This window comes from Ornithorhynchus anatinus, chromosome 2 (genome assembly GCF_004115215.2).
Source record: "Ornithorhynchus anatinus isolate Pmale09 chromosome 2, mOrnAna1.pri.v4, whole genome shotgun sequence".
In the NCBI taxonomy this organism is placed as follows: Eukaryota; Metazoa; Chordata; class Mammalia; order Monotremata; family Ornithorhynchidae; genus Ornithorhynchus; species Ornithorhynchus anatinus.
Genome location: NC_041729.1, coordinates 101,272,468 through 101,300,355, shown reverse-complemented (window position 1 = coordinate 101,300,355; position 27,888 = coordinate 101,272,468). Strand labels below are relative to the sequence as shown.

At 44.9% G+C, this 27,888-nt stretch overlaps 1 protein-coding gene across 1 annotated transcript in view; it reads right to left on the bottom strand.

The window, feature by feature from the left end:
* Positions 1-27,888, bottom strand: part of LOC103170379 (triadin-like) — a 192,661-nt gene that overhangs the window by 89,544 nt on the left and 75,229 nt on the right. Inside the window, exons 9-11 of the mRNA XM_039911187.1 lie at positions 26,507-26,557; positions 24,074-24,814; positions 10,820-10,849 (exon numbers count right to left, since the gene is read on the bottom strand). Coding sequence (XP_039767121.1) covers positions 10,820-10,849; positions 24,074-24,814; positions 26,507-26,557 — 822 coding nt within the window. The remainder of the gene's footprint in view (positions 1-10,819; positions 10,850-24,073; positions 24,815-26,506; positions 26,558-27,888) is intronic.

The window sequence follows — 27,888 nt, the reverse complement described above, 5'->3', positions numbered from 1 at the left end:
TTAGAACCCGTGTCCTTTGGACTTCCAGGCCTGTGCTCCTTCCGCTAGACAACACTGCTTCTTATGGCCTAGTGGATAGAACAAACGCTTAGGAGAGTCCAGTGAAGGCAAAAAGACCCAATCTCTGCCGTTGAAAAGCTTCCACTCAAACGGCAGCAACATGGCCCTAGTAGAAAGAATACAGGCCTGGGAATCAGAGAACCTTAGTTCTTAATCCCCTGATTAAAAACAGGCAAGGTCTGTTGTGTGACCTTGGGCAAATCATTTAGCTTCACTGGGTCTCAATTTTCTCACCTATAAAATGGGGATTCATTACTTTCCCTCCAACTTCGAATGTGAGCCCTCTGTGGGATAGGAACCGTGTCCAGCTTAAGCTGTACTATGCCTTAGTATATTTTTGGTGGCATTTGTGAAGAACCTACTATGTGTGCCAAGCACTGTACTAAGTTCTGAGTTAGATACAAAATAATCACATTGGCCAAAAATCTGTGTCCACATGGGACTCACAGTCTGAGTAGGGGGAAGTAGGATTTAATCACCATTTTACAGATGAGGAAACTTAGGCACAGAAAAATTAAATGACTTCCCCAAGGTCACACAGTAGACAAGCGGTGGAGCCGGAATTAGAACCCAGGTCCTCTGACTCCCAGGCCTGAGCTCATTTCAATAGGCCACGTGGCTTCTTATTATAGTGTACCTAGCATGTATTAAGTGCTTAAATGCTGTAATTATTATTATGAGGCAGAGAGACAAAGCATTATTCACAGCTAGATGAATAAAGAAGAGTGGAAAGATGAATAAGTGAATGGATAAGAGGAAACAGCACAGGTTTGAGACTCAGGATATTTGAGTTCAAATTCTAGATGGAGTAATAATAATAATAATAGTAATAATAATAGTAAAAATGGCATTTGTTAAGTGCTTACTATGTGCAGAGCACTGTTTGAAGCTCTGGGGTAGATACAGGGTAATTAGGTTGTCCCACATGAGGCTCACAGTCTTCAACCCCATTTCACAGATTAGGGAACTGAGGCACAGAGAAGTGACTTGCCCACAGTCACACAGCTGACAAGTGGCAGAGTCGGGATTCGAACCCATGACTTCTGACTCCCAAGCCCGGGCTCTCTAGTATTTATCGATCGGACACTTGGAGCAGGGCTCTACTAGGCAGTTGAGAAATACAGAATAAAGAACTGACACATTCCGCTCCACAAGGAATTTACACTCTGATAGGGAAGAGAACCACAAAATATGTACAGGAGGTAGTAAACAATTGAATGCATAAATTAGGAAGTAAATGTTCAAGACTGCCAAGGATTGGTAAAATGAATTCACAATGAATACCAATGTTAATGATGATGATAATGATGATACATGGCAGAACTGGCTGACAGGTTTTAAGGAAAAGAGTGCTGGGACACTAAACAGGGAATGCTTACTGGGGGAGATGGAATTTTAAGTGGAATGCCCTCTCTTGTCATATCTGACAGATGATCACTTTTCCCAATTTCCAAGCCTTATTAAAAGTGCATCTCTTCCAAGGGGCCTTCATTTCCTCTTCTCCCACGTCTTTCTGCGACACTTGGATTTACACCCTTTATTCACCCCACCCTCAGCCTCACTTCACTTATATCCATATCCTTAATTTATTAATTTGTATTAATAACTAGACTGTAATCCTGTCAAAGGACAGGGGCTGTCTCTATCTGTTACCGATTTGTCCATTCCAAGCGCTTAGTACAGTGCTCTTCACATAGTTAGCGCTCAATAAATACTATTGAATGATTGAAAGCACTGTATCCCACTCTAGACCCTAAACTTGTTGTGGGTAGGGAATGGGGCTACCGACCCCGTTATGCTGTACTCTCCCAAGCACTAAGGACAGTGCTCTGCACGCAGAAAGGATGCCATAAATACAACCGATTGATTAATTGATTTAGTAGGACTTTGACTGGAGAAAGAGCTGCGTCCTGAAGTTTAGCATTTAGGAGAGGCTTATTGCGGCTACAGCATCGGTGGTGAAGATTATGAACAAAGAATCGCTTGGACCGCTTGATTCATCGGTGGTGAGGTTTATGAATAGAGAATCACTTCGCTAACTCCACAAGGTGGACCACAAGGTGGAATCCTGAAAATGATTCTTTAACCTTTGAAGCCAAGACTGCAGTGGTTAGAAGCAGCGTGGTTTAGTGAAAAAGTGCACAGGCTTGGGAGTCAGAAGAATTGGGTTCTACTCCTGGATCCACCACTTGTCTGTTGTATGACCTTGGACGACACACTTAACTTCTCTGTACCTCAGTTACCTCATCTGTAAAATGAGGATTAAGACCGTGAGCCCCACGTGGGGCAACCTGATTATCTTGTAACCACCCCAGGCTTAGAACAGTGCTTGGCATAGAGTTAGCACTTAAATTCTGTTATTATTATTATCATTACCAAGGCAAGTGCTTGATGGGTTACGGTGCTGCAGTGCTATATAATAGTGGTGCTAATAATAATATTAATTTTAATCGTTAAGTGCATATCAGGTGTTCATTCATTCAATCACAGTTATTGAGAGCTTACTATGTGCAGAGCACTGTACTAGGCACTTGGAAAGTACAATTCAGCAATAGAAGTTAAAGTTAGTTCTAAGAGATGGGGTAAATACAAATTAATCAGATCAGGAACAGCTCTTGTCTCCCATGGGAATCACAATCTAAGTAGGAGGGAGAATAGGCTAATTGAATCCCCAATTTACAGTTGAATAAACTGAGGCACAGAGAATTTCAGTGAGCTCCCCAAGGTCACTCAGCAGGCATAGCCAGAATGAAAACTCAGGTCCTCTTACTCCCAGGCCCGTACACTTCCCCACTATGCCATGCTGCTCCTCACATTGTCTTAATGCTTTAGTCACTTGGACTGTAATGCATTCTGCATGTCACAAAATACCTTCGTGTGCCTTTTGGGTACGTACTGAACCCCCGCCAGAGAAGCAGCGTGGCTCAGTGGAAAGAGCATGGCTTTGGAGTCAGAGATCAGGAGTTCGGATCCCGGCTCTGCCACTTGTCAGCTGTGTGACTGTGGGCAAGTCACTTAACTTCTCTGTGCCTCAGATGCCTTATCTGTGAAATGGGGATTAAGACTGTGAGCCCCACGTGGCACAACCTGATTCCCTTGTGTCTACCTCAGCGTTTAGAACAGTGCTCTGCACATAGTAAGTGCTTAACAAATACCGACCTTATTATTATTAATTGTTCTAGACTAGAATTGCCTCGTCCAGTCTTATGCTCCTTATGGGTAGGTTTCATGTCTACCAATTCTGCTGCATTGTACTCTCCCAAATGCTCAATAAATACTTTTGATAGCTTGATCAATTGATTATTAGTGCCTTCCCACCGTGCCTCAGTGGGAATGTCACTGGCAGGGGACGAGAAAGTGTGAACAGCGCTGAAAAAGCTCCTTCCACTAAAATCCATTTCTCGTGCAGCTTCTCGAACCCCGAGTCTCAGGACCAAGGCTGCCCCACCATTCTCAATGGGAGAATCCATGATCAGATCCACACAAGAGATGAGCTGAGTTCTCTCGCTTGTTTTTTTCTGTTTGCATCACGGCTAATGGAAACTGACAATCAGCCTTAGGTGACTTAACCCAGGATATGGAAAGAAATACAGTTAACCATACTGTTCAAAATTTCTCATCTACCTCTTTTATTTGGAGAATTGCTCTCCACTATAGGGAAACACCGAGTGGAGTTCTGGGTCAAAGACACTCACTAACACTTGTTATCACCTATTTATTCTTTTTAAAAAACACTATGTGAGAAAAAAATAGCATAGAGGATGAGTGTTGTTTTCAAAGCTGTCTCTAAGAAAGTTCATCCCATCCTCTACCTTCAAACCCACTCCCCCAAAATCTCTTCTCCTTTTCCTGTTCCCCATTTGAAAGTGAAGGATGGAGAAAGGGATGACTATATAAACCAAAGGCCCTACTGTTAGGATGCAGACTCTTCACGCCTTTAAAGACCAACCCCAATTATGTGTAAGAATCCAAATACCTGAACTCTGATTTACCTTTTAAGAAATGTATCATTCTAAACTGAGGTTGGGGTAAATTGAGTAAAAGGGAATTTCCTCCAAGAAAATGAGAGCTGGATAACTGATAATAAAGACAATAATAATATTAGCAATGCTACCTTGAATGATAGCATTTTTTAAAAAAAATTTTCACAGTGTCTTCACACTGGTGATCCCATTTTACCCTCCCAACATTCCCGTGAAGGAAGGAGATGCTGGTGTTATTATTCCCATTTTACAAGAGGAAGCTGAAGCCCAGTGCACATCACTATACTAAATCGTTGGGTCACTAAGCACTAGTCCAAAATGGCTTGCTTCTTGCCTTCCATAGTAATCTCACATTTGATTGGTCAGAAAGTGTTGCATTATCCTGGGGTGAATGATGCCAAACAGGAAAAAGCTATAAACATCCCAAGAAGAACAGAGCCCACTTTAGCGGCCTCAGACGACAGAGCTGTGAAATGGCCATCTTTTCCAGATTGGAGTGATGTGGAGTGTGAGTCAGCCATAACGCATCCTGCCCAGACAACTGGGAATTCTGCCCAAGAAAGGAGACGGTGCCCACAACGCAACAGCTGAGTCACATTGGCAGATTCCTGAGACACTCCAAGGACCCTCATGTGTCCCCCTGGAAATAAACACAATCATTTTCCCCGTCTAACTCTGTCATGCTTTCATTCTCTCGTAACGCTTCGCCGGCAGACGAATTCGATTGTCCACCTGACATTTCAAACCGGCTTCCTTTTGCCGTCACCTTCTTTGCCTTTCCTCTCTGCTTTCTGGGTGTATTGATTCCCACCCTCCAATAGGGGTGGGGAGTTCAATCAGTCAATCGATGGTATTTATTCGACTCTTACTGGGTGTAGAGCACCGTACTAAGAGCTTGGGAGAGTACAACAGATAGGGTAGATTCTGGTCCCTGCCCACAGCGAGTTTACGATCTAGAGAGGGAGACAGATACCAAAATCGATACATCACTTATCAATATTTACTTAATGTATAGCTATGTACATAAATCAGAAGAAATAATTGGAAAAAGCCAAATAAGAAGGCTCATATATCTTTCGGGAGATGGAGTTTAAAGCCAGGAAAGCATCGGGATTCAGACGAAATGGAAAGTAGAGGGGTTGTGGGGTTAAGCTCCTAATTGATAGAGATGACTGGCCCTATTTCAGAGAGGGAGAAATAGCACTCATCACTGTGGGTATCAAATGCAACGATGGGACAAGACAAGAACATGGCCTAGTGGATAGAGCACGGGCCTAGGAGGCGGGAGGACCTGGGTTCTAATCCTAACTCTGCCACTTGTCTGCTCTGTGACCTCGAGCTAGTCCCTTAACTTCACTACGCCTCCATTACCTCATCTATAAAATCGAAATTAGGAGTGTGAAACCCATGTCGGACACGGAGTGTGTCCACCCTGATTAGCTTGTATCTACCCCAGTACTTAGTACCGTGCCTAGCACATAGTAAACGCTTAACAGTTATCTAAAAACCAAGTTCCACCTGACTGAGTTTGTAGTAACATTAATGGAGTTCCCTGCGCTCCCACTGGATGCCCTATGCTGTGCTACGAGTTTGGCCACAGAGACTTTACCAAGTACCCAACATTTTATATTTTGATAATAATAATGATGATAATGCTGGTATTTGTTAAGCGCTTACTATGTGCAGAACACTGTTCTAAGCGCTGGGGGAGATACAGGGTAATCAGGTTGTCCCACGTGAAGCTCACAGTCTTAATCCTCATTTTACAGATGAGGTAACTGAGGCACAGAGAAGTTAAGTGACTTGCCCACAGTCACCCAGCTGACAAGTGGCAGAGTTGGGAGTCGAACTCATGACCTCTGACTCCCATGCCCATGCTCTTTCCACTGAGCCACGCTGCTTCTCTATTTTATATCTGGTTGGTTTATAAAAACCGTTTTCCCCAGTTAGCATGAGATCACAAGCCCTTTGAGGTCAGAAAGTATGTCTTTTACTTCTTTTGTGGTGCTCCAAGGGCTTCATAAAATGCTCTGTGCAGAGGAGGGGCTCAATAAATATAATGATGTTGGTATTTGTAAAGCGCTTACTATGTGCAGAGCACTGTTCTAAGCTCTGGGGCAGACACAGGGTAATCAGTTTGTCCCATGTGAGGCTCACAGATAATCCCCATTTTACAGATGAGGCAACTGAGGCACAGAGAAGTTAAGTGACTTGCCCACAGTCACACAGCTGACAAGTGGCAGAGCCGGGAGTCGAACCCATGACCTCTGATTCCGAAGCCCACGCTCTTTTCACTGAGCCACACTTGGTTGAGGATGAGGAAGTCGACAGACCGTCTTGACACTAGATCTGCCATTCTGTTATTCGGTCTTTGAGGACAAAGACACTGCTGCTTTGAAGTAAAAGCACACTAAGTGAAAAGCAATTTCAAGCGCTACCAAACAACACAGGGTGAGCTCTGCGTGAATGACAATTGAGGGCATCAAACCTCTTTTATGGCATTTCTTAAGCGCTTACTATGTGCCTGCATTGTACTAAGCACTGGGATAGACATAAGCTAATTAGGTTGGGCACAGTCCGTGCCCCACATGAGGCTCACAGTCTTGATCCCCCTTTTATAGATGAGGTAACTGAGTCGCAGAGAAGTGAAATAACTTGCCCAAGGTCACACAGCAGGCAAGTGGCCCCCAACCCCAGATCCCCAGTTTATTCGTGTCTCCCTGATTATCCGGGACTGCATATAAAGGTCTCCAGTTATAACCCCTCTCCCTTATTATCCTCAGGCCCAACCCTGGTGAAACCCCTTTCTCTTGTCATCCTTGACCCCAACCACGATTCCCCAGCTGTAATCCCTTCCCTCCCCTAACCACTGATGGTTTCTCCGGGCAGGTTGGGGATGGGCCACTAAATCAAAAACCTTCTTCCTCTGTAATTGGCTTCAGGATATTTAAATTAACAGATTCCCATCTGCCCACCAGCAACCATGAGGAGGGATCTGTTTGGTATCTGGTCTATATTCTGCAGCTGAGCCAAGTATCAGGGAGTGGACAGTCATGGCCGCTGATCTCTGGGAGCTCTGAGAGGCTCTAATCCCAGGATCAGCGGTTTGTTTCTATAAAGCTGCCTGTAAGAACAGGCTGGTCCCACTAAGAAGCAGCCTGACTTAGCGGATAGAGGCCTGGGAGTCAGAAGGATCTGGTTCTAATCCTGCCTCTGCCAAGTGTCTGATGGGTGACCTTAGGTAAGTCACTTTTCTTCTCTGTGCTTCAGTTCCTTCATCTGTAAAATGGGGATTGAGATTGTGAGCTCCATGTGGGACAGGGACTGTGTCTAACCCGATTAGCTTGTATCTACCCAAGGGCTCAGACCAGCGTCTGGCACGTAGTACCCATAGGTCATGGGTTCGAATGCCAGCTCTGCCACTTGTCAGCTGTGTGACTGTGGGCAAGTCACTTCACTGTGCCTCACCTACCTCAGCTGTAAAATGGGGATTAAGATTGTGAGCCTCATGTGGGACAAACTGATTACCCTGTATCTACCCCAGTGCTTAGAACAGTGCTCTGCACATAGTAAGTGCTTAACAAATACCAACATTATCATTATTATAGTAAGGGCTTAACAAATACCATTATTATCAGAAGACAGGCAGGATGGGCCGAAGCAGGCATCTAACATACTGAGAAACTGTAGACTGACAACAAGGAATCCCGAGAAGTAGTATAGCCTAGTGGATAGAGCACAGGCTGGGAATCAGAAGGACACGGGCCCTAATCCTGACTTTGCCATTTGTCAGCTGTGTGGCTTAGGGCAAGTCACTTTATTTCTCTATGCCTCTGTTAACTCATCTGTAAAATGGGGATTAAGACTGTGGCCCCACAGGGGACATGAACTGTGCCCATCCTGATTAGCTTTTATCTAGTCCGGTGCCTGGCACATAGTAATCACTTCACAAATGTCATAAAAAATAAAGGCTCACCTCTCCTGATTTGCAACTGTGAGCTGGAAGCTCGGCCTCCAGAACAGGATTTGTTTTTACTGGAGGCCAGGGGAGGGTTGGAGAGTTGCAGGGTGAGGAAAAAGACCGAGTGAGGGGAATTATTTTACCTCATCCTGAGAAGCAGCATAGCCTAGGTGAAAGTTCATGGGCTTTGAAGTCTGAAGACTCTAATTCTGGCTCTGCCTCCTGCCTGCTGTGTTACCTTGGGGGAGTCACTTAACTTATCTGTGCTTCATTTTCCTCATTTATCAAATGGGGATTCAGTGGAGTTTTCCCTTTTACTATAAGTCCTATGTTGGACAGGGACTGTTTCTGGCTTAATTATCTTGTCCCTACTCCAGAGCTTAGTCAGCTCTTAACAAATACCGCAAATGTTATTGTTGGGGCAGATTTTACTGGGGAAGACCCAGCCTGAATGATCCTGAGCCTCACAGAACCCCCTAGCAACTCAGGGGTTCAGAGAAGCAAGGTCCTGTGGTACTCATGGTTTCATTCATTGAACCCAATGCCTAAATTTAGCTCCCTGTGGGTGGGGAACATGTCTCCTAACTCTGTTATATTGTACTCTCCCAAATGTTTAGTATAGTGCTCTGAATACAGTAAGTGTTCAATAAATATGATTCCTTAATTGATCTTGATTTACCAAGCAGGCATCCAGACCTACAAACAGCAGCAAGGTAAAGATAAGATAAAGAGTGAAAACAGCTGCTTTCCCAACCTGCTCTGATTGTAAACCAAAATTACTGGTATACGCCAAGAGTCTCCTTGGAAAGAGCATGGGGTTGGGACTCAGAGGTCATGGATTCGAATCCCACCTCTGCCACTTGGCTGTGTGACTGTGGGCAAGTCACTTAACTTCTCTATGCCTCAGTTACCTCATCTGTAAAATGGGGATGAAGACTGTGAGCCTCACATGGGACATTCTCATTACCCTGTATCTACCCCAGCGCTTAGAACAATGCTCTGCACATAGTAAGCGCTTAACAAATACCAACATTATTATTATTATTATTTTCTTCCTCCATGCTGTCACTTCACCACCCCCCTTAGTATGGTGAGTTTTCATGGCCTTAGGGAGAGTGTTAAAGATATAGTAATGTAGAGACCCGTTGCAATCCCACCTAGGTATGGGGCTTTGGTCCATGAAGAGAAACCAGAACACTGAACACCTCCTCCTCTCGGGAGGAGTGTGTGTAAATGGTTTTGTGGGTCAGAACCAGTTCAGAGACTAATATCCAGATCCGTTAAGAATCCCTTTCAAAACCCTTATTTGTTGAATCAATCAATGGTATTTTTGATCACTTACTATAGGCAGAGCACTATTCTAAGTATTTAGGAGAGCAGAAGAACCAAGGCTTAGTGGATAGAAGATGAGCCTGGGAGTCAAGGATTTGGGTTTCTAATCCCAACTCTGTCATGTCTGCTGTGTGAGCTTGGGCAAATCACTTAACTTCCCTAGACCTCAGTTACCTCACCTGTAAAATGGAGACTGTGTGAGCTCCACGTGGGAAAGGGAGTGTGTCCAACCTGATTAACTTGTATCTATCCCAGCCTTTAGAACAGTGCTTGGTGCATAATAAGCACTTCATTCAATCATATTTATTAAGTGCTTACTGTGTCCAGAGCACTGTACTAAGCACTTGGGAAAATACAACAATAAACAGTGACAATGCCTGCCCGCAATGAGCTCATAGTGTTGTGAGGGGAGGAGGCAGACAATCATCAATACAAATAAACAGACCTGAGTACAAATAAAATTTTATATATATATATATATATATATATATATATATATATATATACACACACACACACAAGTTCTGTGGGGCTGAGCAGGGAGCAAGGGGCAACACAGAAGGGAATAGGAGATGAGGAAAAATGGGGCTTAATCTGGGAAGGCCTCTTGGAGGAGACATGTCTTCAATAAGGCTTTGAAGGAGAGAGAGTAATTGTCAGATTTGAGAAGGGAGGGTATTCCAGGCCAGAGGAAGGATGTGGGCCTGGGTTCGGTGGTGAAATAGGTGAGATGGAGGCACAGTGAGAGTTTTAATAATGTTGGTATTTGTTAACCGCTTAAACTATGTGCAGAAAACTGCACTGTTCTAAGCGCTGGGGTGGATACAGGCTAATCAGGTTGTCCCCTGTGGGGCTCACAGTTAATCCCCATTTTACAGATGAGGTAACTGAGGCACCGAGAAGTTGTGACTTGCCCGCAGTCACCCAGCTGACAAGTGGCCGAGCCGGAAATCGAACCCATGACCTCTGACTACTAAGCCCAGGTTTTTTCCACTGAGCCACGGTGCTTTTTAGCACCAGAGGAGTTAAGTGTGCGGGCTGGGTTGTAGTAAGAGAGAAGCGAGGTGTGGTAGGAGGGGACAAGGCGATGGACTGCCTTAAAGCCAATGGTGAGGAGTTTTTGTTTGATATGGATGGGGATGGCCAACCACTGGAGATTTTTGAGGGGTTTGGGGGTGACATATTCTGAATGTTTCCGTAGAAAGATGATCACAGGTATCATTATTATTAATTAGTTGGTAGCATGGTCCCTGCCCTGAAGGAGCATATGATCTAATGGAAGAGACAGAGATATAAGTAAATTACTCATAGGGGAAGCAGTAAGGGTATAAGGAAAGAATTGTGTGTAAGTGCTTTGGGAGTGGGTATCAAAGCTTAAAGGGTACTGATCCATGTGCAAAACAGAAGGAAGGACAAAGGGGAAAGTACTTCTCAAATCTGAAATGCCTTTCAGTGAAACAAAAAGAAGACTTGTCTTTCTTACCTCTCTTCTGGACTTCTTGCATTGCTGTAGCTGAAATGGAAGGAGTGAGATGTTACGATGAATCTCAGATAAGACAGAATACCAGCTTTAGAAAGCACATCTCAGAGGTATATTTTTCATCGATCTGCAAGACTATCAATACGTCACAGTTACTTAATGTTGGCTATGTGCGGAACACTGTACTAAGCATTTGGGAGACTATAATATACTGATTAATTGTGTAACACTGAGGTCTGGTGATCCAGTTAGCTGGATGGCAGCAGGTGTTCATCTTGATCTTTAAATCTTATCCTTTGGAGGGTTGACCAAACCCAATTCTCTGGAGGGGGTGGCTTGACCCTCAGAGAGCTGTCATTTCAGAGGATTTTCTCCTCCTTAAAGGTTAGATTCGACTGCGTATATTACTGCCTACGAATAACGGATAGCTACTCATCCAATCAAATGAGGCAGAAGTAATCCACAGCCTTCTGCAAAAGGTCAGACCGAGCACTGTCCTTCAACGCTAAAAATGAAAGAAAAAAATAAATCGACAAAAATGACCATATTTGTGTTGTTCTTTTGGTGACCTGCTGAATGAGGTGTTGGGATCTCAAAGGGAACCCGAGATGGATGGGCTATCTAAAAGATTTTGGCTATGCCTGATGAAAGCCAATTTTCTGTACTTTTTGAGGTCAAATGAATGTAATAAATCTTGGCTGGGAAAAACCAAGAGTATTTGCAGAATGATTGATAGGAAAGTGTAAACCCTTAATCACGGATTGCTGCCGGCTCCATTTTATCTTTCTGAACAAGGCTGGTTTGGCTGAAATGAACCAATGTGGGTTTATCCCAGCTGTAGTTTGGGGGATTAAGCTAAAATGAACTTGGGCAAGGTGATGGCAAAGACGGGGATACTAGAATTCCCCTTTCCCAAATCTCCCTCTTGGGGGAATTCATTCTTTCAAGTCTCTCGCACGCTATTTATTCCATTAGATTGGTTTCGGGGACCTCGAGTTTCAGTGGGGTCTTCTGAAAATGAAGGTTGAATGAGAGGAGTCAAGGATAACTCCATGCTTGTGGGCTCAGGGGCAGGAAGGATGGGGTAACTGTCTACAGTGATGGCAAAGTCAGCAAGAGGACAGGGTTTGAGTGGATGATAAGGATTTCAGTTTGGGACATTTTAAATTTGAGGTGACAGGAGGACGTCCAAGTAGAGATGTCGCGGAGCCAAGAGGAAATACGAGACTGCAGAGAGGGAGAGAGATCAGAACTGGGGATGTAGATTTGGGTATCATCCACATAGAGGTGGTAGTTGAAGAGCCACGGGAGCAAATGAGTTCTCCAACGGAGTGGGTGCAGATGGAGAATAGAAGGGCACACAAAACTGAACCGTGAGGAACTCATTCATTCAATAGTATTGAATGAATTAGTATTTATTTAGTGCTTACTATGTGCAGAGCACTGTACTAAGAGCTTGGAATGTACAAATCGGTAACAGATACAGTCCCTGCCCTTTGACGGGCTTACGGTCTAATCGGGGGAGACGGACAGACAAGAACAATAGCAATAAATAGAATCAAGGGGATGAACATCTCATTAAAACAATAGCAATATAGAATCAAGGCGATGTACATTTCATTAACAAAATAAATAGGGTAGTGGTTTTTTAACCACTCAATCTCCAAGGGCTCCTTCCCCTCTGCCTTCAAATATGCCCACGTCTCCCCCATCCTAAAAAAACCCGCTCTTGACCCCACTTCCCCCTCCTGTTATCGCCCTATCTCCCTACTACCCTTCCTTTCCAAAATCCTAGAACGAGTCGTCTACAATCGATGCTTAGAATTCCTTAACTCCCATTCTCTCCTAGACCCCCTCCGATCTGGCTTCCGTCCCCTCCACTCTACCGAGACTGCTCTCTCTAAGGTCACCCGTGACCTCCTTTTTGCCAAATCCAATGGCTCCTACTCCATTCTGATCCTCCTTGACCTCTCTGCTGCCTTTGACACTTTCGACCATCCCCTCCTCCTCCATACCTTATCTCACCTTGGCTTCACGGACTCTGTCCTCTCCCGGTTCTCCTCTTACCTCTCTGGCCGGTCATTCTCGGTCTCCTTCGCCGGAGCCTCCTCCCCCTCCCATCCTTTAACTGTTGGAGTTCCTCAAGGGTCAGTTCTCGGCCCTCTTCTGTTCTCCATTTACACTCACTCCCTCGGTGAACTCATCCGCTCTCACGGCTTTGACTACCATCTCTACGCAGATGACACGCAGATCTACATCTCCGCCCCTGTCCTCTCCCCCTCCCTTCGGGCTCGCATCTCCTCCCGCCTCCGGGACGTCTCCACCTGGATGTCGGCCCGCCGCCTAAAACTCAACATGAGCGAGACTGAGCTCCTCATCTTCCCTCCCGAATCCGGTCCTCTCCCCGTCCTCTCCCAGACTTCTCTATCACCGTGGATGGCACGACCATCCTTCCCGTCTCTCGGGCCCGCGATCTCGGTGTCATCCTTGACTCGTCTCTCTCGTTCACCCCACGCATCCTATCCGTTACCGAGACCTGCCGGTTTCACCTCTACGATATCTCCAAGATCCGCCCTTTCCTCTCCACCCAGACGGCTACCTTACTGTTACGGGCTCTCGTTATATCCCGGCTAGACTACCGTGTCGGCCTTCTCTCTGACCTCCCTTCCTCCTCTCTCGCCCCGCTCCGGTCTATTCTTCACTCCGCTGCCCGGCTCATCTTCCCGCAGAAACGATCCGGGCATGTCACTCCCCTTCTTAAACAACTCCAGTGGTTGCCTATCGACCTCCGCTCCAAACACAAACTCCTCACTCTAGGCTTCGAGGCTCTCCGTCACCTCGCCCCTTCCTACCTCTCCTCCCTTCTCTCTTTCTACCGCCCACCCCGCACGCTCCGCTCCTCCGCCGCCCACCTCCTCGCCGTCCCTCGGTCTCGCCCGTCCCGCCGTCGACCCCCGGGTCACGTCCTCCCGCGGTCCCGGAACGCCCTCCCTCCTCACCTCTGCCAAACTGATTCTCTTTCCCTCTTCAAAACCCTACTTAAAACTCACCTCCTCCGAGAGGTGAGACTGAGCTCCTCTTCCCCCTCTACTCCCTCTGCCATCCCCCCTTTACCTCTCCGCAGCTAAAGCCTCATTTTCCCCTTTTCCCTCTGCTCCTCCACCTCTCCCTTCCCCTCCCCACAGCACTGTACTCGTCCGCTCAACTGTATATATTTTTGTTACCCTATTTTGTTAATGAATTGTACATCGCCTCGATTCTATTTAGTTGCCATTGTTTTTACGAGATGTTCTTCCCCTCGACTCTGTTTATCGCCATCGTTCTTGTCTGTCCGTCTCCCCCGATTAGACCGTAAGCCCGTCAAACGGCAGGGACTGTCTCTATCTGTTGCCGACTTGTTCATCCCAAGTGCTTAGTACAGTGCTCTGCACATAGTAAGCGCTCAATAAATACTATTGAATGAATAATGAAAATATATGCAGTGAGGGGGTGGGAGGCAGAGTAGGAGTCCACAAAAGAGATTGAAAATGAGCAGCCAGAGAGACAGGAGGAGAACCAGGGGATGAGTGTCAGTTAAGCTGAGGGTGGGCAATATTTCCAGGAGGAGAGGATGGTCACAGTTTCAAAGGCAGCTGAGAGATCGAGGATGGAGTCTAGGCCATCGGAATTGGCAAGGAGGTAATTTGTCACCTTTAAGAGGGTGGTTTCTGTGGAGCGAAGGGGACAGAAGCCAGATTGGAGGAGGTCGAGGAGAGAATTGGAGGAGAGAAACTGGAGACAGCAGGTGTAGACAACTCACTCAAGGAGTTTAGAGAGGAAAGGTGGGAGGGAGATGGGGGTGATAACTGGAGGGAGCCTTGGGGTCAGGGGAGTGTTTCTTTAGGATAGGAGAGACATGAGTATATTTGAAAGCAGTGGGAAAGGAGCCAGTGGAGAGTGAACAGTTGGAGATGGAGTTCAGGGAGGGAAGAAGGAAAGGGGGCAAGTGTTTTGATAAGGTGTGAAGGGATGGGGTCAGATGCACAGGTGGAGGGGTGGATTTTGAAAGAAGGCAGGAAATCTCCTCTTGAGATCTGCCCTTTTCTTTCTTCATCCAAATGGCTATCACGCTGATCCAAGCGCTTATCCTATCCTCCTTTGACTACTGCGCCTGCCTCCTCCCTGACCTCCCGACCTCCTGTCTCTCCTCACTCCAGTCTATACTTTGCTGCACAAATCATTTATCAACAAAAATGTTCAGGTCATGTCTCCTCACTCCTCAGTAACCTCCAAAGGCTGCCCGTCCACCTCTCTGTCAAACAGAAACTTCTTACCATTGGCTTTAAAGCAGTCTATCAGGTTGCCCCACCCTATCTCACCTTACTGATCTACTACAGCCCAACCTGACAGCTCTGCTCCTCTAGTGCCAGCTAAATCACTGTAACCCTATCTTGCTTATCTCGCCTCCAACCCCTTTCCCACCTCATCCCTCTGGCCTGGAACTCCCTCTCCCTCCATATATGCCAGATCACCAAACCCTCCATCTCAAAGCATTACTAAAGTGACATCTCCTCCAAGAGGTCTTCCGTGATCAAGCTCTCTTTTCCCTAGCTCTCTCTCCCTTCTGCTTCATCTATGCACCTTCAATCTTTGGTCACTTGATATTATCCCCATCACCAGCCCCACAGCACATATGTGCCTATCTTTAAATTACATATTATAAATTTATTCATTTTGATGTTTGTCTCCCCCACTAGAGTGTGAGCTCATTATGGGCAGGGAATATGTATGCTAATTCTCTCGTACTCTCCCAAGCACCTAGTACTGTACTTTGCATGTAGTAAGTGCTCAATAAACACGATTGATTGAGATGCTGCTGGAAAGGATGGGATAACTGAAGAAGGGGCAGGAATAGGGAGGGACTGGAGAGGAGCAGACAAGATTTTAGAGACATCACACTTGATAGTTTCAATTTTCTCAGTAAGATAGGAAACCAGCTCATTAGGGGCAAGGGATAAGAGAAGCAGGGTGACAGGGCCTTTGAGGAGGGAGTTAAACATCTGGAAGAACTGGTGAGGGCAGTAGGAATGGGTATCAGTAAGGATGGAAAAATTATTTTGCCTTAGAGTGCGGAGTTAAAGCATGCGAGAATGAACTTGAGGTGGGTGAGGTCGGCCTGACATCTAGATTTCCCCCAGCAAGGCTCTGCTGCTCATGCACAGGAGTGAAGGAAGAGGACTCTGGAGTTGATCCAAGGCTGTGGTTTAGTGGTTGGAATCAACAGAGAGATAGAGGAGTGAGAGAGTGTGGTGGTGAGGGTGTCAATTTGGTCATCAAGGGAAGGTAAACTGAACTCCTAATCTTCCCTCCCAAGCCCTGTCCTCTCCCTGACTTCCCTATCACTGTGGATGGTGCAACCATCCTTCCCGTCCCTCGGGCCCACAACCTCGGTATCATCTTTGACTCGGCTCTCTTGTTCACCCCACACATCCGATCCGACATCAAAACATGCCGATCTCACTTTTATAATATCACCAAGATCCGCCCTTTCCTTTCCACCCAAATGGCTATCTTACTGATACGGGCTCTCGTAATAACCCGGCTGGATTATTGTGTCAGCCTGCCCTCTGATCTCCCTTCCTCCCGTCTCTCCCCGCTCCAGTCTATTCTTCACTCCGCTGCCCGGATCATCTTCCTGCAGAAATGCTCTGGGCATATCACTCACCTTCTTAAAAACCTCCAGTGGTTGCCTATCAACCTCTGCATGAAACAAAAACTTCTCACTCTAGGCTTCAAGGCTCTCCATCCCCTTGCCCCCTCCTACCTCTCCTCCCTTCTCTCTTTCCACTGCCCACCCCGCATGCTCTGCTCCTCTGCCACCCAACTCCTCACCGTCCCCGGTTCTCGCCTATCCCGCCATCGACCCCTGGCCCATGTCCTCCCGCGGTCCTGGAACGCCCTCCCTCCTCACCTCTGCCAAACTAATTCTCTTCCCCTCTTCAAAACTCTACTTAGAGCTCACTACCTCCTAGAGGCCTTCCCGCACTGAGCTCCCCCTTTTCCCTCTGCTCCCTCTGCTCCCCCTCTACCCCCCTTCATCTCTCCTCAGCTAACCCCCCTTTCCCCCCTTTCCCTCTGCTCCTCCCCCTCTCCATTCCCCTCCCCCCCAGCACTGTACTCGTCTGCTCAACTGTATATGTTTTCATTACCCTATTTATTTTGTTAATGAGATGTACGTCACCTTGATTCTATTTATTTGCTATTGTTTTAATGAGATGTTCATCTCCTTGAATCTATTTATTGCTATTGTTTTTGTCTGTCCATCTCCCCCGATTAGACTGTAAGCCCGTCAAAGGCCAGGGATGTCTCTATCTGTTACCGATTTGTCCATTCCAAGCGCTTAATCCAGTGCTCTGTACATAGTAAGCGCTCAATAAATACTATAGAATGAAAGCTAGTTTGTGAATGGAGAATAAATCGAGAAAACTGGATGGGATTAAAAGATCGGAGGTCTCTGGGGGGGAACAGGACAGCCTGTGAACTTGTTGTGGGCAGGGAATATGTCTACCAAATTTGTTATATTGTACTCTACCAAGGGATTAGTACAGTGCTCTGCACATAGTAAGCGGTCAATAAATATGATTGAAATGTCACCGACTGCCCAAGCAACTATGTTTACAATCATTAGGCATCCTATTCAGTTGGGCGACTGAGGTAAGCAAACCATGATATAGAGCATCATTCTGTGCACATTTTCAGTTTATCCAGAAGTAAATAAATAAGCATATTTCATTAATAATACCCAGAGGCCAGTGAGCCTCCCTCCTGGAATTGTCCTTTATCCTAAGAGATGCTCTTCTGTGCAACAGCTGGACCAGGTGCCCATCATGATTAAGAAAGTGGGTGTTCTGTGAGCTCGGTGTCAAATTAGGATGCTAAAAGTCACTCCACATATCAGGGTTCCACTTTCTGACAGCATATCAATGTCCTGTCACCCGTGCTCATCATCTCAGGGCAACTCTTACCTGTTAGAAGAATAAATCAGTACCATAAACAAGAAAGGCATTCTTGTTAAAGCGTGTCAGGAGTTGACAGAGGAAGGGCTCAGGGCCTGCTGTGTGGGGGAGAGTGGATCCGGCCCCAAAGCACCGGGAGTCCCCTTGGCCTCTGCTCCAGCCAGGGAAAGGAGAGGCCACATTTTCAGCACGAAGCCTTCTCGATGTTTAGAAAGTTGGGAAGGCCCGTAGCTGTGATTGCATCTGGGACTGGTGGGATGACTGGGTTAAGCATCAGGGAGCCTGAAATGCCTGCTCCTTTTTTTTTTTTTAAAATGGTACTTGTTAAGCATTTAATAATAATAATTGTGGTATTTGTTAAGGGCTTACTATGTGCCAGGCATTGTACTAAGCACTGGTGTGGATACAGGCAAATCACGTTAGACACAGTCCCTGTCCCACAGATGGCTCAGTCTCAATCTCCATTCTACCGATGAGGAAATGAAGCACAGAGAAGTAAAGTGACTTGCCCAGGGTCACACAGCAGACAAGTGGCAGAATCAGGATTAGCACCCATAATCCTCTGACTCCCAAGTCTGTGCCATGCTGCTCCTCCATCATTCATTCAATTATATTTATTGAACGCTTACTGTGTGAAGAGCTTTGTATTTATTGCACGGGAGAGTACAATACAACAATAAAAAGACACATTCCCTACCTGCAACAAGCTTACAGTTCTAGAAGCGGGGAGACAGATAGCACTACAAATAAATAAATGACCGAAATGTACATAAGTGGTGTGGGGCTGGGATGGGGGAAGAACAAAGGGAGCAAGTCAGGGCGACACAGAAGGGAGTGGGAGAAGAGGAAGGGAGCGGCTTAGTCTAGGAAGGTCCAAGTCCTGTACTAATCGCTGGGGTAGATACAAGATAACCAGGTTGGACACTGACCCTGTCTACATGGGGCTCTCAGTTTATGGAGAGGGGAGTGGAATTTAATCACTATTTTACAGCTGAGGCAATTGAGAAGCAAAGAAGATAAATGACTTGCCCATGGTCACACAGCAGACAAGAGCTTGAGCAGGGATTAGAACCCAGGTCCTCTGACTCCTGGGCCCATGCTCTTTCACCTAGGCCATGCTGTTTCCCCTAGTCCACCGTTTCAGCACAGGTCTGGGAGTCAGAAGGATCTGGGTTCTAATCCCAGTCTTCCACCATCTGCTGGGTGAATTTGGGCAAGCCACTTCACTTCTCTGGGCCTAAGTTACCTCAACTTTAAAATGAGGATTAAGACTGTGAGCCACATGTGGGTTAGGGACTGGGGGACTCTGTCCAACCCAATTACCTTGTATCTACCCCAGTGCTTACTACAGTGCCTGACACAGAGTAAGCACTTAACAAATACCACAATTATTATTATCATCATTATTATTTGTTCCTTTAGCTACAATGCCCTGCTGCTCTTGTGTTGCGCATTATCCTTGTCTCATATTATTTTCACTATTCTAACTTTCCTCATGTATCTGTCTCCAACTTCCTCCATTTCCCCTTCCTCGATTGTCTTAGATTTTGAGCCTCTTGAGAGCGAGGGACGGAATCTAATTTCCACCTGTACATATTCTTTGAGTACTTAGAACAGTGCTTTGCAGGAAATAGACCCTCAGCAGGTACTACTGCTACATTACCCAGAAAAATACAAGGAACTGCATAAACTGGAATCCCACAGAGCCATCCTCACAGATCACGGTAGGCCAGGGTGTGTCACCACAACCCTACTGGCTGAAGCAGAGAAGCAGCATGACCTAGTAGAAAGAGCACGGACCTGGGAATTAGAACACGTGGGGTCTAATCCCTGATCCATCCCCTGCCCCTTCCTACCTCACCTCCCTTCTCTCCTTCTTCAGCCCACCCTATACACTCGGCTCCTCTGCCGCTAACCTCCTCCCGGTCCCTCGTTCTCGCCTGTCCCGCTGTCGACCCCTGGCCCACGTCCTACCTCTGGCCTGGAATGCCCTCCCTCTTCACATTCGCCAAACTGACTCTCTTCCCCTCTTCAAAGCCCTACTGAGAGCTCACCTCCTCCAGGAGGCCTTCCTAGATTGAGCCTTCTCTTCCCCTCTGCCCCTCCCCGCCTTCCCATCGTCCTGACTCCCTCCCTCTGCTCTACTCCCTCCCCTCCCCTCTCCACAGCACTTGTGCATATTTGTATATATTACTTATTACTCTATTTTATTAATGATGGGCATATATCTGTGATTCTATTTATCTTGATGGTATTTATGTCTGACTACTTGTTTTGTTGTCTGTCTCCCTCATTTAGACTGTGAGCCCGTTGTTGGGCGGGAATTGTCTCTATCTGTTGCCATATTGTACATTCCAAGCACTTAGTACAGTGCTCTGCACATAGTAAGCATTCAATAAATGCGATTGAATGAATGAATGAACGTTCCAGCACTTCCTTGCTGTCCAACCTTGGACAAATCACTTCATGTCTCTGTGCTTCAGTTTCCTCATCTATAAAGTGGGATTCATTACTTCCTCTCCTTCCTACTTAGACTGTGAGTCCAAATGGGACAGCAACTGTGTATGACCTTTATCTTTTATCTATCCTGGTGCTTAGTACAGAGCTTGACACATAATCAGCATGGATTAGTGGAAAGAGCACTGGTTTGGGAGTCAGAGGTCATGGGTTCTAAACCCAGCTCCACCATTTATCAGCTGTGTGACTTTGGACAAGTCACTTAACTTGTCTGCGCTTCAGTAACCTCATCTGTAAAACAGTGATTAAGACGGTGAGCCCCACTTTGGGACAACCTGATTACCTTGTATCTATACCAGCACTTAGAACAGTGCTTGGTACATAGTAAGCTCTTAACAAATACCATAATTATAATTATTATTATAACCCATGCCACAGTTTTTTCATTAATAATAATAATAATGTAGGTATTTGTTAAGCGCTTACTACGTGCAGAGCACTGTTCTAACCACTGGGGTAGATACAGGCTAATCAGGTTGTCCCACGTGAGGCTCACAATCTTCATCCCCATTTTACAGATGAGGGAACTGAGGCACAGAGAAGTGAAGTGACTTGCCCACAGTCACACAGCTGATGGGGCAGAGGTGACATTCGAACCCATGACCTCGGACTCCCAAGCCCAGGCTCTTTCCACGGAGCCACGCTGCTTCTCTACCTTTGGGGTTTTGAGACCAGTTCAGGGAGTGTCTGGATTCATGGTAAAAGAGAGAACAGGGGAAGCAGTGAAAAAAATCTAGTGCTATGAAGGGAATACAACCAAACGCTATGAAGGGAATATAACCAAACAAGATGAAGCTGAGCTTGCCACCAACGACCGAGAGCAGACTGGTTAGGATAGCCAGACTGAAAATGTGCGGGAGAGACCAAAATCCTCAACTCTGTTGAGCCCTGCCCCCTCGTATGCTGAGTAAGAAGTTTTTCTGGTCCAATTTAGTGCAAAATGAAGGTAAGGCCTCATTATGTTGGACAGTTTTAAGAGAGAAAATGTTGGTTTAGAATTACTGAATGAAACTGCTGACCACTTAGTTCTTTAAGACATCCACCAGGAGGATAAACTTATAAGGAAAAGGAGTTGAAATTGATTTCTGGTGATATTTGTGATAATGCAGTAAAAATGTATCCAGCCTGTGTGACCTGCCTTTTAGATCCTTTTGGGAAAATTGTGTCCATGCACCTTCTAGTGACATTTTGAGCATCTGATTTTTCTTTTTTTTTTTTTTCTTAAATCTCTGGCTCCATTTCCTTTAACAAGGATCTTTGTAGTAGGAGGTAGGTAAAAACGGACAGATATTAATGCGTGAGTAAATATCAAAATATATCCCGTGCAACAAAACCTCTTGAACTAGAAATAAAATCTGATTTATTAGCATTTAACCATTTTTCTTTTTATGAATTTCATTTTAATCCAGAGGTGAAGGGTATTCAACAGTCATAGAGTGTAAAAGAAAACTCAGATTCCATTGGACGCAGGTTAGTAACTTGGTAAACTAAGATGCTTTTAATTAGATTCCATTCTAATTTAACTGCCATGTGATAAAAACCAGCAACACTCATCTCCGGGACATTTAGCCCATTGTTGGACCCTCAAGCATGTCAAATAGCCATTTAAATGCAACACCAGGCTATTGGAATACTAGAAGATTTGCATCGGTAGCTATCATATTACAGCCCAGCTAGGGTTCTGCAATATTATTGTGGAAGGGAGAAAGACACTGGGATGAACCTCTGTGGTAAAATGGGAAGAAATTGAAATAGAGTTTAATTCCTTCTTTTTCAATTCAAGAAGTTGCACTCCCTCCAGTGTCTCTTTTGATACCTACCTTCACCGAATGACAATGTAATTACACCATTAGGAAAAGAAGACAGAAAAGTGAGTGGATCGTGAAGGCACGGACGGGGAACAGAAACTGGTCTGACAATAAGGCCTTATCCCAGTGGAGAAAGAAGATTCTGTGAGGATCTTTTCCCTTTCATTCCCATCTAACATACCCAAATGTGGTTATGCGTCTCAACCGTACCCCAGTGGGGAGGGGCAAGTGGAAGTGAGACTTGATTTCCTTGATTTCAGAAACCATTTCTAGAGAGTTGGGGAACATCTCTTGAAGAAAAACACCACCATCTTCCCCATATCTCATTCCTGTAGTCTTAGAATTGCCCTTGACTCCTCTCTTCCTCTCATCCAACCCAAATATTCCATCTGGCACCAAATCCTGTTGCTTCTTTTACCATAACAACTCCAGAATCTATCCCTTTCTCTCCATCCAAACTGCTGCTATTCTGGTCCAGTCACTTGGCATAATATTTTTCTCACAGTTCAAGGCACATCTAGTTTCTCCCCTCTCCAGTTCCTACTTCACACTGCTTCCAGATCACTTTTCTCAAGCATCACCTCCAGACATCTTCCCATTCCCCAAATCAAGCACTCAATTGATCAGTGGTATTTATAGAGCACTCACTGTGTACTCCGCACTGCGTGTTTCACCTCTGTTCTCCCCCTCTATACCTCTCACAACTGGTATGTCAGCACTTCTACATGACCTAAGCCCTTGGACACTTATACGGGAAGCAGGGTGGCTTAGTGGAAAGAGCCTGGGCTTCAGAGTCAGAGGTCATGGGTCCGACTCTCGGCTCTGACACTTGTCAGCTGTGTGACCATGGGCAAGTCACTTAACTTCTCTGTGCCTCAGTTACCTCATCTGTAAAATGGGGATTAACTGTGAGCCTCACGTGGGACAACCTGATTACCCTGTATCTACCTCAGCACTTAGAACAGTGCTCTGCACATAATAAGCGCTTAACAAATACCAACATCATTATTATTACCTTCCCCCTGTTCCAGCCCTGTACAATTTACGTACGTATATTTACATTTCATTGCTCTTTCCTAGCTGTAATTTAGTATAGTGTCTATCTCCCTCTCTAGATTTTAAGCTCCATAAGGTCAGAGATTTTGTCTCCTAATTCCATCATACTCTCCCAAGTGCTTAATAGAGTGCTCCACACAAAATAAGAGTTCAGTAAAATTCTGGGAGGCCAGGAGAGGGTTTGCACTGCCACCATGGGAGATTCTTCTTTTGGGAAGTTAAAATTCTACTTTTTAACAATTGAAATTACTTATATGCTTGTCCTGCACAAATCTGGGAGTCAGAGGACCTGGGTTCTAATCCTGACACCCCACCTTTTCTATTATGTAACCTTCTGCAAGTCATTTAACTTCTCTGTGCCTCAAAATTATCTGCAGTAAAATGGGGTTAAATAGCTCTTTACCCTCCCTCTTAGGCTTTGAGCTTCATGTGAGAAAGGGACTGTGCCTGATCTACTTGTAGTAGATTTGCCCATGATTAGTACAGTGTTTGACACACAGTGAACACTTAGATACCACAATTATTAATGTGATTATTATTTTAGGGGGGAAAGGTATCATACTTATTGCATTACCATTTGGGTTCACTTAGATTTCAAGCAATTTGATAGCAGGAACAATATCTTCTCCTTTTATTATACTCTACCAAAGGCATGGTGATCAGAAAAAAAAAAAAGATTGATAGAAGCAACGTAGTTCTGAATTAGAATTCGGGATTTTAAGTGAAGCAATGTTATGTGAACCCACTTTTCTCATAAGATTTAATTTTGAATAGGATAGGTTAGCTGTTAGCCTGGATAATATCCTATTAAAACTGTGGTTACCAGTGCAAAGAAAGAATCAAGCTCTGTAACACAAATAGTTGGCATTATAAATCATTACCTTTCTCCTTTAGGTAAGCTGGAGTTTTTCCATCTTTGATTTTGAGAGGTTCTGGAGTCTTCTTGTCTTTGATTTTGAGAGGTTCTGAAGTCTTCATATCTTTGCCTCTGAGAGGTTCTGGAGTCTTCACATCTTTCACTTTGAGAGGTTCCAGGGTTTTAGCATCTTTGATTTTGAGATGTTCTGAAGTCTTTGCATCTTTGACTTTGAAAGGTTCTGGAGTCTGCCCATCCTTTGTTTTGAGTGGCTCTTGGGCCTTTAGATCTTTCACCTTGAGAGGTTCTGGAGTCTTCAGGGCCTTTGCTTTGAGAAGTTCTGGAGTCTTCCCATCCTTTATCTTGAGAGGTTCTTGGGTCTTTACAGCTTTTTCCTTGAGAGGTTCTGGAGTCTTCAGGGCCTTTGCTTTGAGAAGTTCTGGAGTCTTCCCATCCTTTGTCTTGAGAGGTTCTGGTCTCGGTTCGTCTTTAAACTTGAGAAGTTCTAGAGTCTTCAGGGCCTTTGCTTTGACAGGTTCTGGAATCGTCTCCTCCTTTACTTTGAGAGATCCTGAGGTCTTGACATCTTTCACTTTGAGAGATTCTGGAGTCTTCACAACCTTCACTTTCAGATGTTCTGGTGCCTTCCCTTCTTTTGCTTTGAGAGGTTCTAACATCTTACCATCTTCGGCTTTCACGGGGTCCGAAGTCTTCATGTCTTTCCCCTTAATAGACTCTGAAGTTGTCACATCTTTCACTCTGGGCTCTAGAAAGAAACATTTACTATTACGGGAAGCTAAGGAAGATGAAGAAAAACATGACTGCAAAGAAAAGGAGACTGCTATTTAAATATGGACAGAATTAAATAATACGTGAGATATCATTTTTGAAGGTGGTGTTTTACCAGGACTCTAGTAAAGAATGCAAATGGTGAGGAAAAAGAAAACTCATTTTCATGTTAGATAAAACAATAATCCTTTGCTAGTTCATTTCACTCAGATCCCGAAAGAAGCATCAATATGAATGTAATTTTAAGAGTAATGACATCGGAACCTGAAAATATCCCCAGTCAGATTTTAAAATTAAAGTTAGAGGTCCTAGGTTTGGTTGCAGGAAAAATTTCAAGATGGAAATCAGGATTAAAAGTTGGGTGGCCAAAAATTACTTATCTAAAGTGAGCCATATTTCCTTATGTGTAAACTCAAGGTTTGGATACCATATTTAAATAGAATCAGTGCTAAGCGACTGTGGTAAAGACATTTACATGATCTGTGCCTCAGTTCCTTAACTAGAAAATGGAAATGAAAGATCTGTTCTCCATTCCACCTAAGACAGTAAACCCAAAATGGGCCAGAGAGGGGCTGTGACTGATTTGATTGCATTATATCTAGTCTAGTTCTCAGTACACTGCTTGGCACATAGTAAGTGCTAAAAAATATTATTATTATTATAATCATTCCTAATCCTGAGTTCATCCTGGGAAACCACGTGTGAGACAGTAACAGTGAGTTAGTAAAGGGGTAATTGTGCATATTGGATGGCCCATCAGTAACCATGGGAATGGATGTCAAGGAAGTCAACCAGCACATAGTTTCCCCAAGACTCTTTTTATGCCACCATCTGAGACAGAACATTGGATTGGATAGACCAGTGGTCTAATCCAGAACATCAGTGCTTCTACTGAGTGAGAAAAATTATTTAGCTTTGTTACTTCCCTCTCCCAACTCCTATTCCACAAGCTGGCCTCAGGACAAATCCTGGAGCCCAGGCCCTCCGGTGGCAAATGGGAGAGAAAGAGTGGGACACCCTCTGGACCTCAGATGTCAATCATGCAGATACTACACAAATCAAGAACGGTGAGCAACAGATATAATAATAATTTTATTTTGTTGTTGTTATTGTTGTTACTTTGTTGTTGGTTGAGCCCTTACTTTGTGCCACAACTGGGGTTGGATACAAACAAATCAGGTTGGACACAGCCCATGTCCCACGTGGGGCTTACAGCCTCAATCCTCATTTTTCAGATGGGGTAACTGAGGCACAATGAAGTGAAGTGACTTCTCCAAGGTGACACAGTAGACAAGTGGCAGAGTTAGGATTAAAACCCATGACCTTCTGACTCCCAGGCCCGTGCTGTATCCACTGAGCCACGCTGCTTCTCAATAGTAATTATCACTAGTGGAGATTATTATCGAAAGTAATTATCACCACTGACCAGTTCCTAAGGACTCAAATCATTAAGAAGTGTCACGTTTCTTCGGTAGTGACCAACATCAGATACACATTTTTATTCATCTGAGAGGAAAACCTAAGAAATACAGCAGTTTCCCAAAGCACAAGTGAAACACTGGTACATTATACCACAAGCTTGCATGCAAAGCTCCTCTCAAGAATCCCAGAGCCATTAGGATGTTCAGATGATGGATTCTCAGCTTTACCACTGAACTGAAGTTGTTACCTTTATCTTTTGGGACTGAAGAAGATTTTGCAGCTTTATCTTTCACTCTTTCTGGAAGAAAAATGAAAACAGGAAGGCATAAGAAAGCAGGAAGAGAAGGGAAACCAAACTGTGCAGATGCTTCCTGTGAGCTGGAACAAATCAATGTGGCCTAGTGGGAAGAAAAGCAACATCGTCTAGTGGAAAGAGCACAGGCCTGGTAGTCAGAGGACCTAGGTTCTAATCCCTGCTCTGCTGTGCGACCTCTGGCAACTTTCTTTTTTTTTATGGTATTTGTTAAGCAATTACTATGTGCCAAGCACCGCATTAGGTGTTGGGGTAGAAACAAACTAATTATGTTGGACACAGTCTTAATCCCCATTTTACAGATGCGGTAACTGAGGCACAGAGAAGTAAAGTGACTTGCCTAAGGTCACCCAGCAGATAAGTAGCGGAGCCAGGATTAGAATCCAGGTCCTTCTGACTCTCAGGGCCATGATCTATCCACTAGACCATGTTGTCTTCTCTTTTACTTCTCTGTTCCTCAGATCCTTCATTTGCAAAATGGGAATTCAATTCCTGTTTTCCCTCCTAATAAGACTGTGAGGTCTATGTGGGACCTGATTATCCTGTATAATAATAATAATGGTACTTAAGGACTTAGTATGTGCACAGCACTGTTCTAAGCACTGGGGGTGATACAAGGTGATCAGGTTGTCCCACATGGGTCTCCCAGGCTTAATCCCCATTTTCCAGATGAGGTAACTGAGGCATAGAGAAGTTAAGTGACTTGCCCAAAGTCACTGAGCTGACAAGTGGCGGAGCGGGGATTAGAACCCACGACCTCTGACTCCCAAGCCCGTGCTCTTTCCGCTAAGCCGTGCAGTGCTTGACACATAGTATTATTATTATACCTCAAATTTCTAGCCTGGGTGGATTCCATTAGGAGATAACTGATCAGTTTATTTCTCTCATTTAGGAACTATTTAGAGGCTGGGCTCTAGGCCCAGGTAGACATGAGTAGAAACACCATTTTTCCACAGTTTATTACCGATTGTTCTTTGACAACCTGGTAACTTTTTCAATGGAGCCCCCAGGGACATGAAAAAAATGAGTTGTGTTCTGAGTGGGTCTAAGCTGACTCCAAGGATAAGGTACATTCTAGAGATTCTGGATGACCAAGAAGTAAGCATTCCTATGCTAGACCCCGGATTTCACAGGGAACTTCGACTTTGACGTCCAGATGAATGTGTGTTGCTGAATTCCCCCATGAAACACTGTTTGGGTCTATTTAATTAGACAAGTGTTTGAGTATTTTATCCTTTCATTCAATCACATATACTGAGCATTTACTGTGTGCAGAGCACTGTACTAAGTGCTTGGGAGTGTACAAAATAACAATG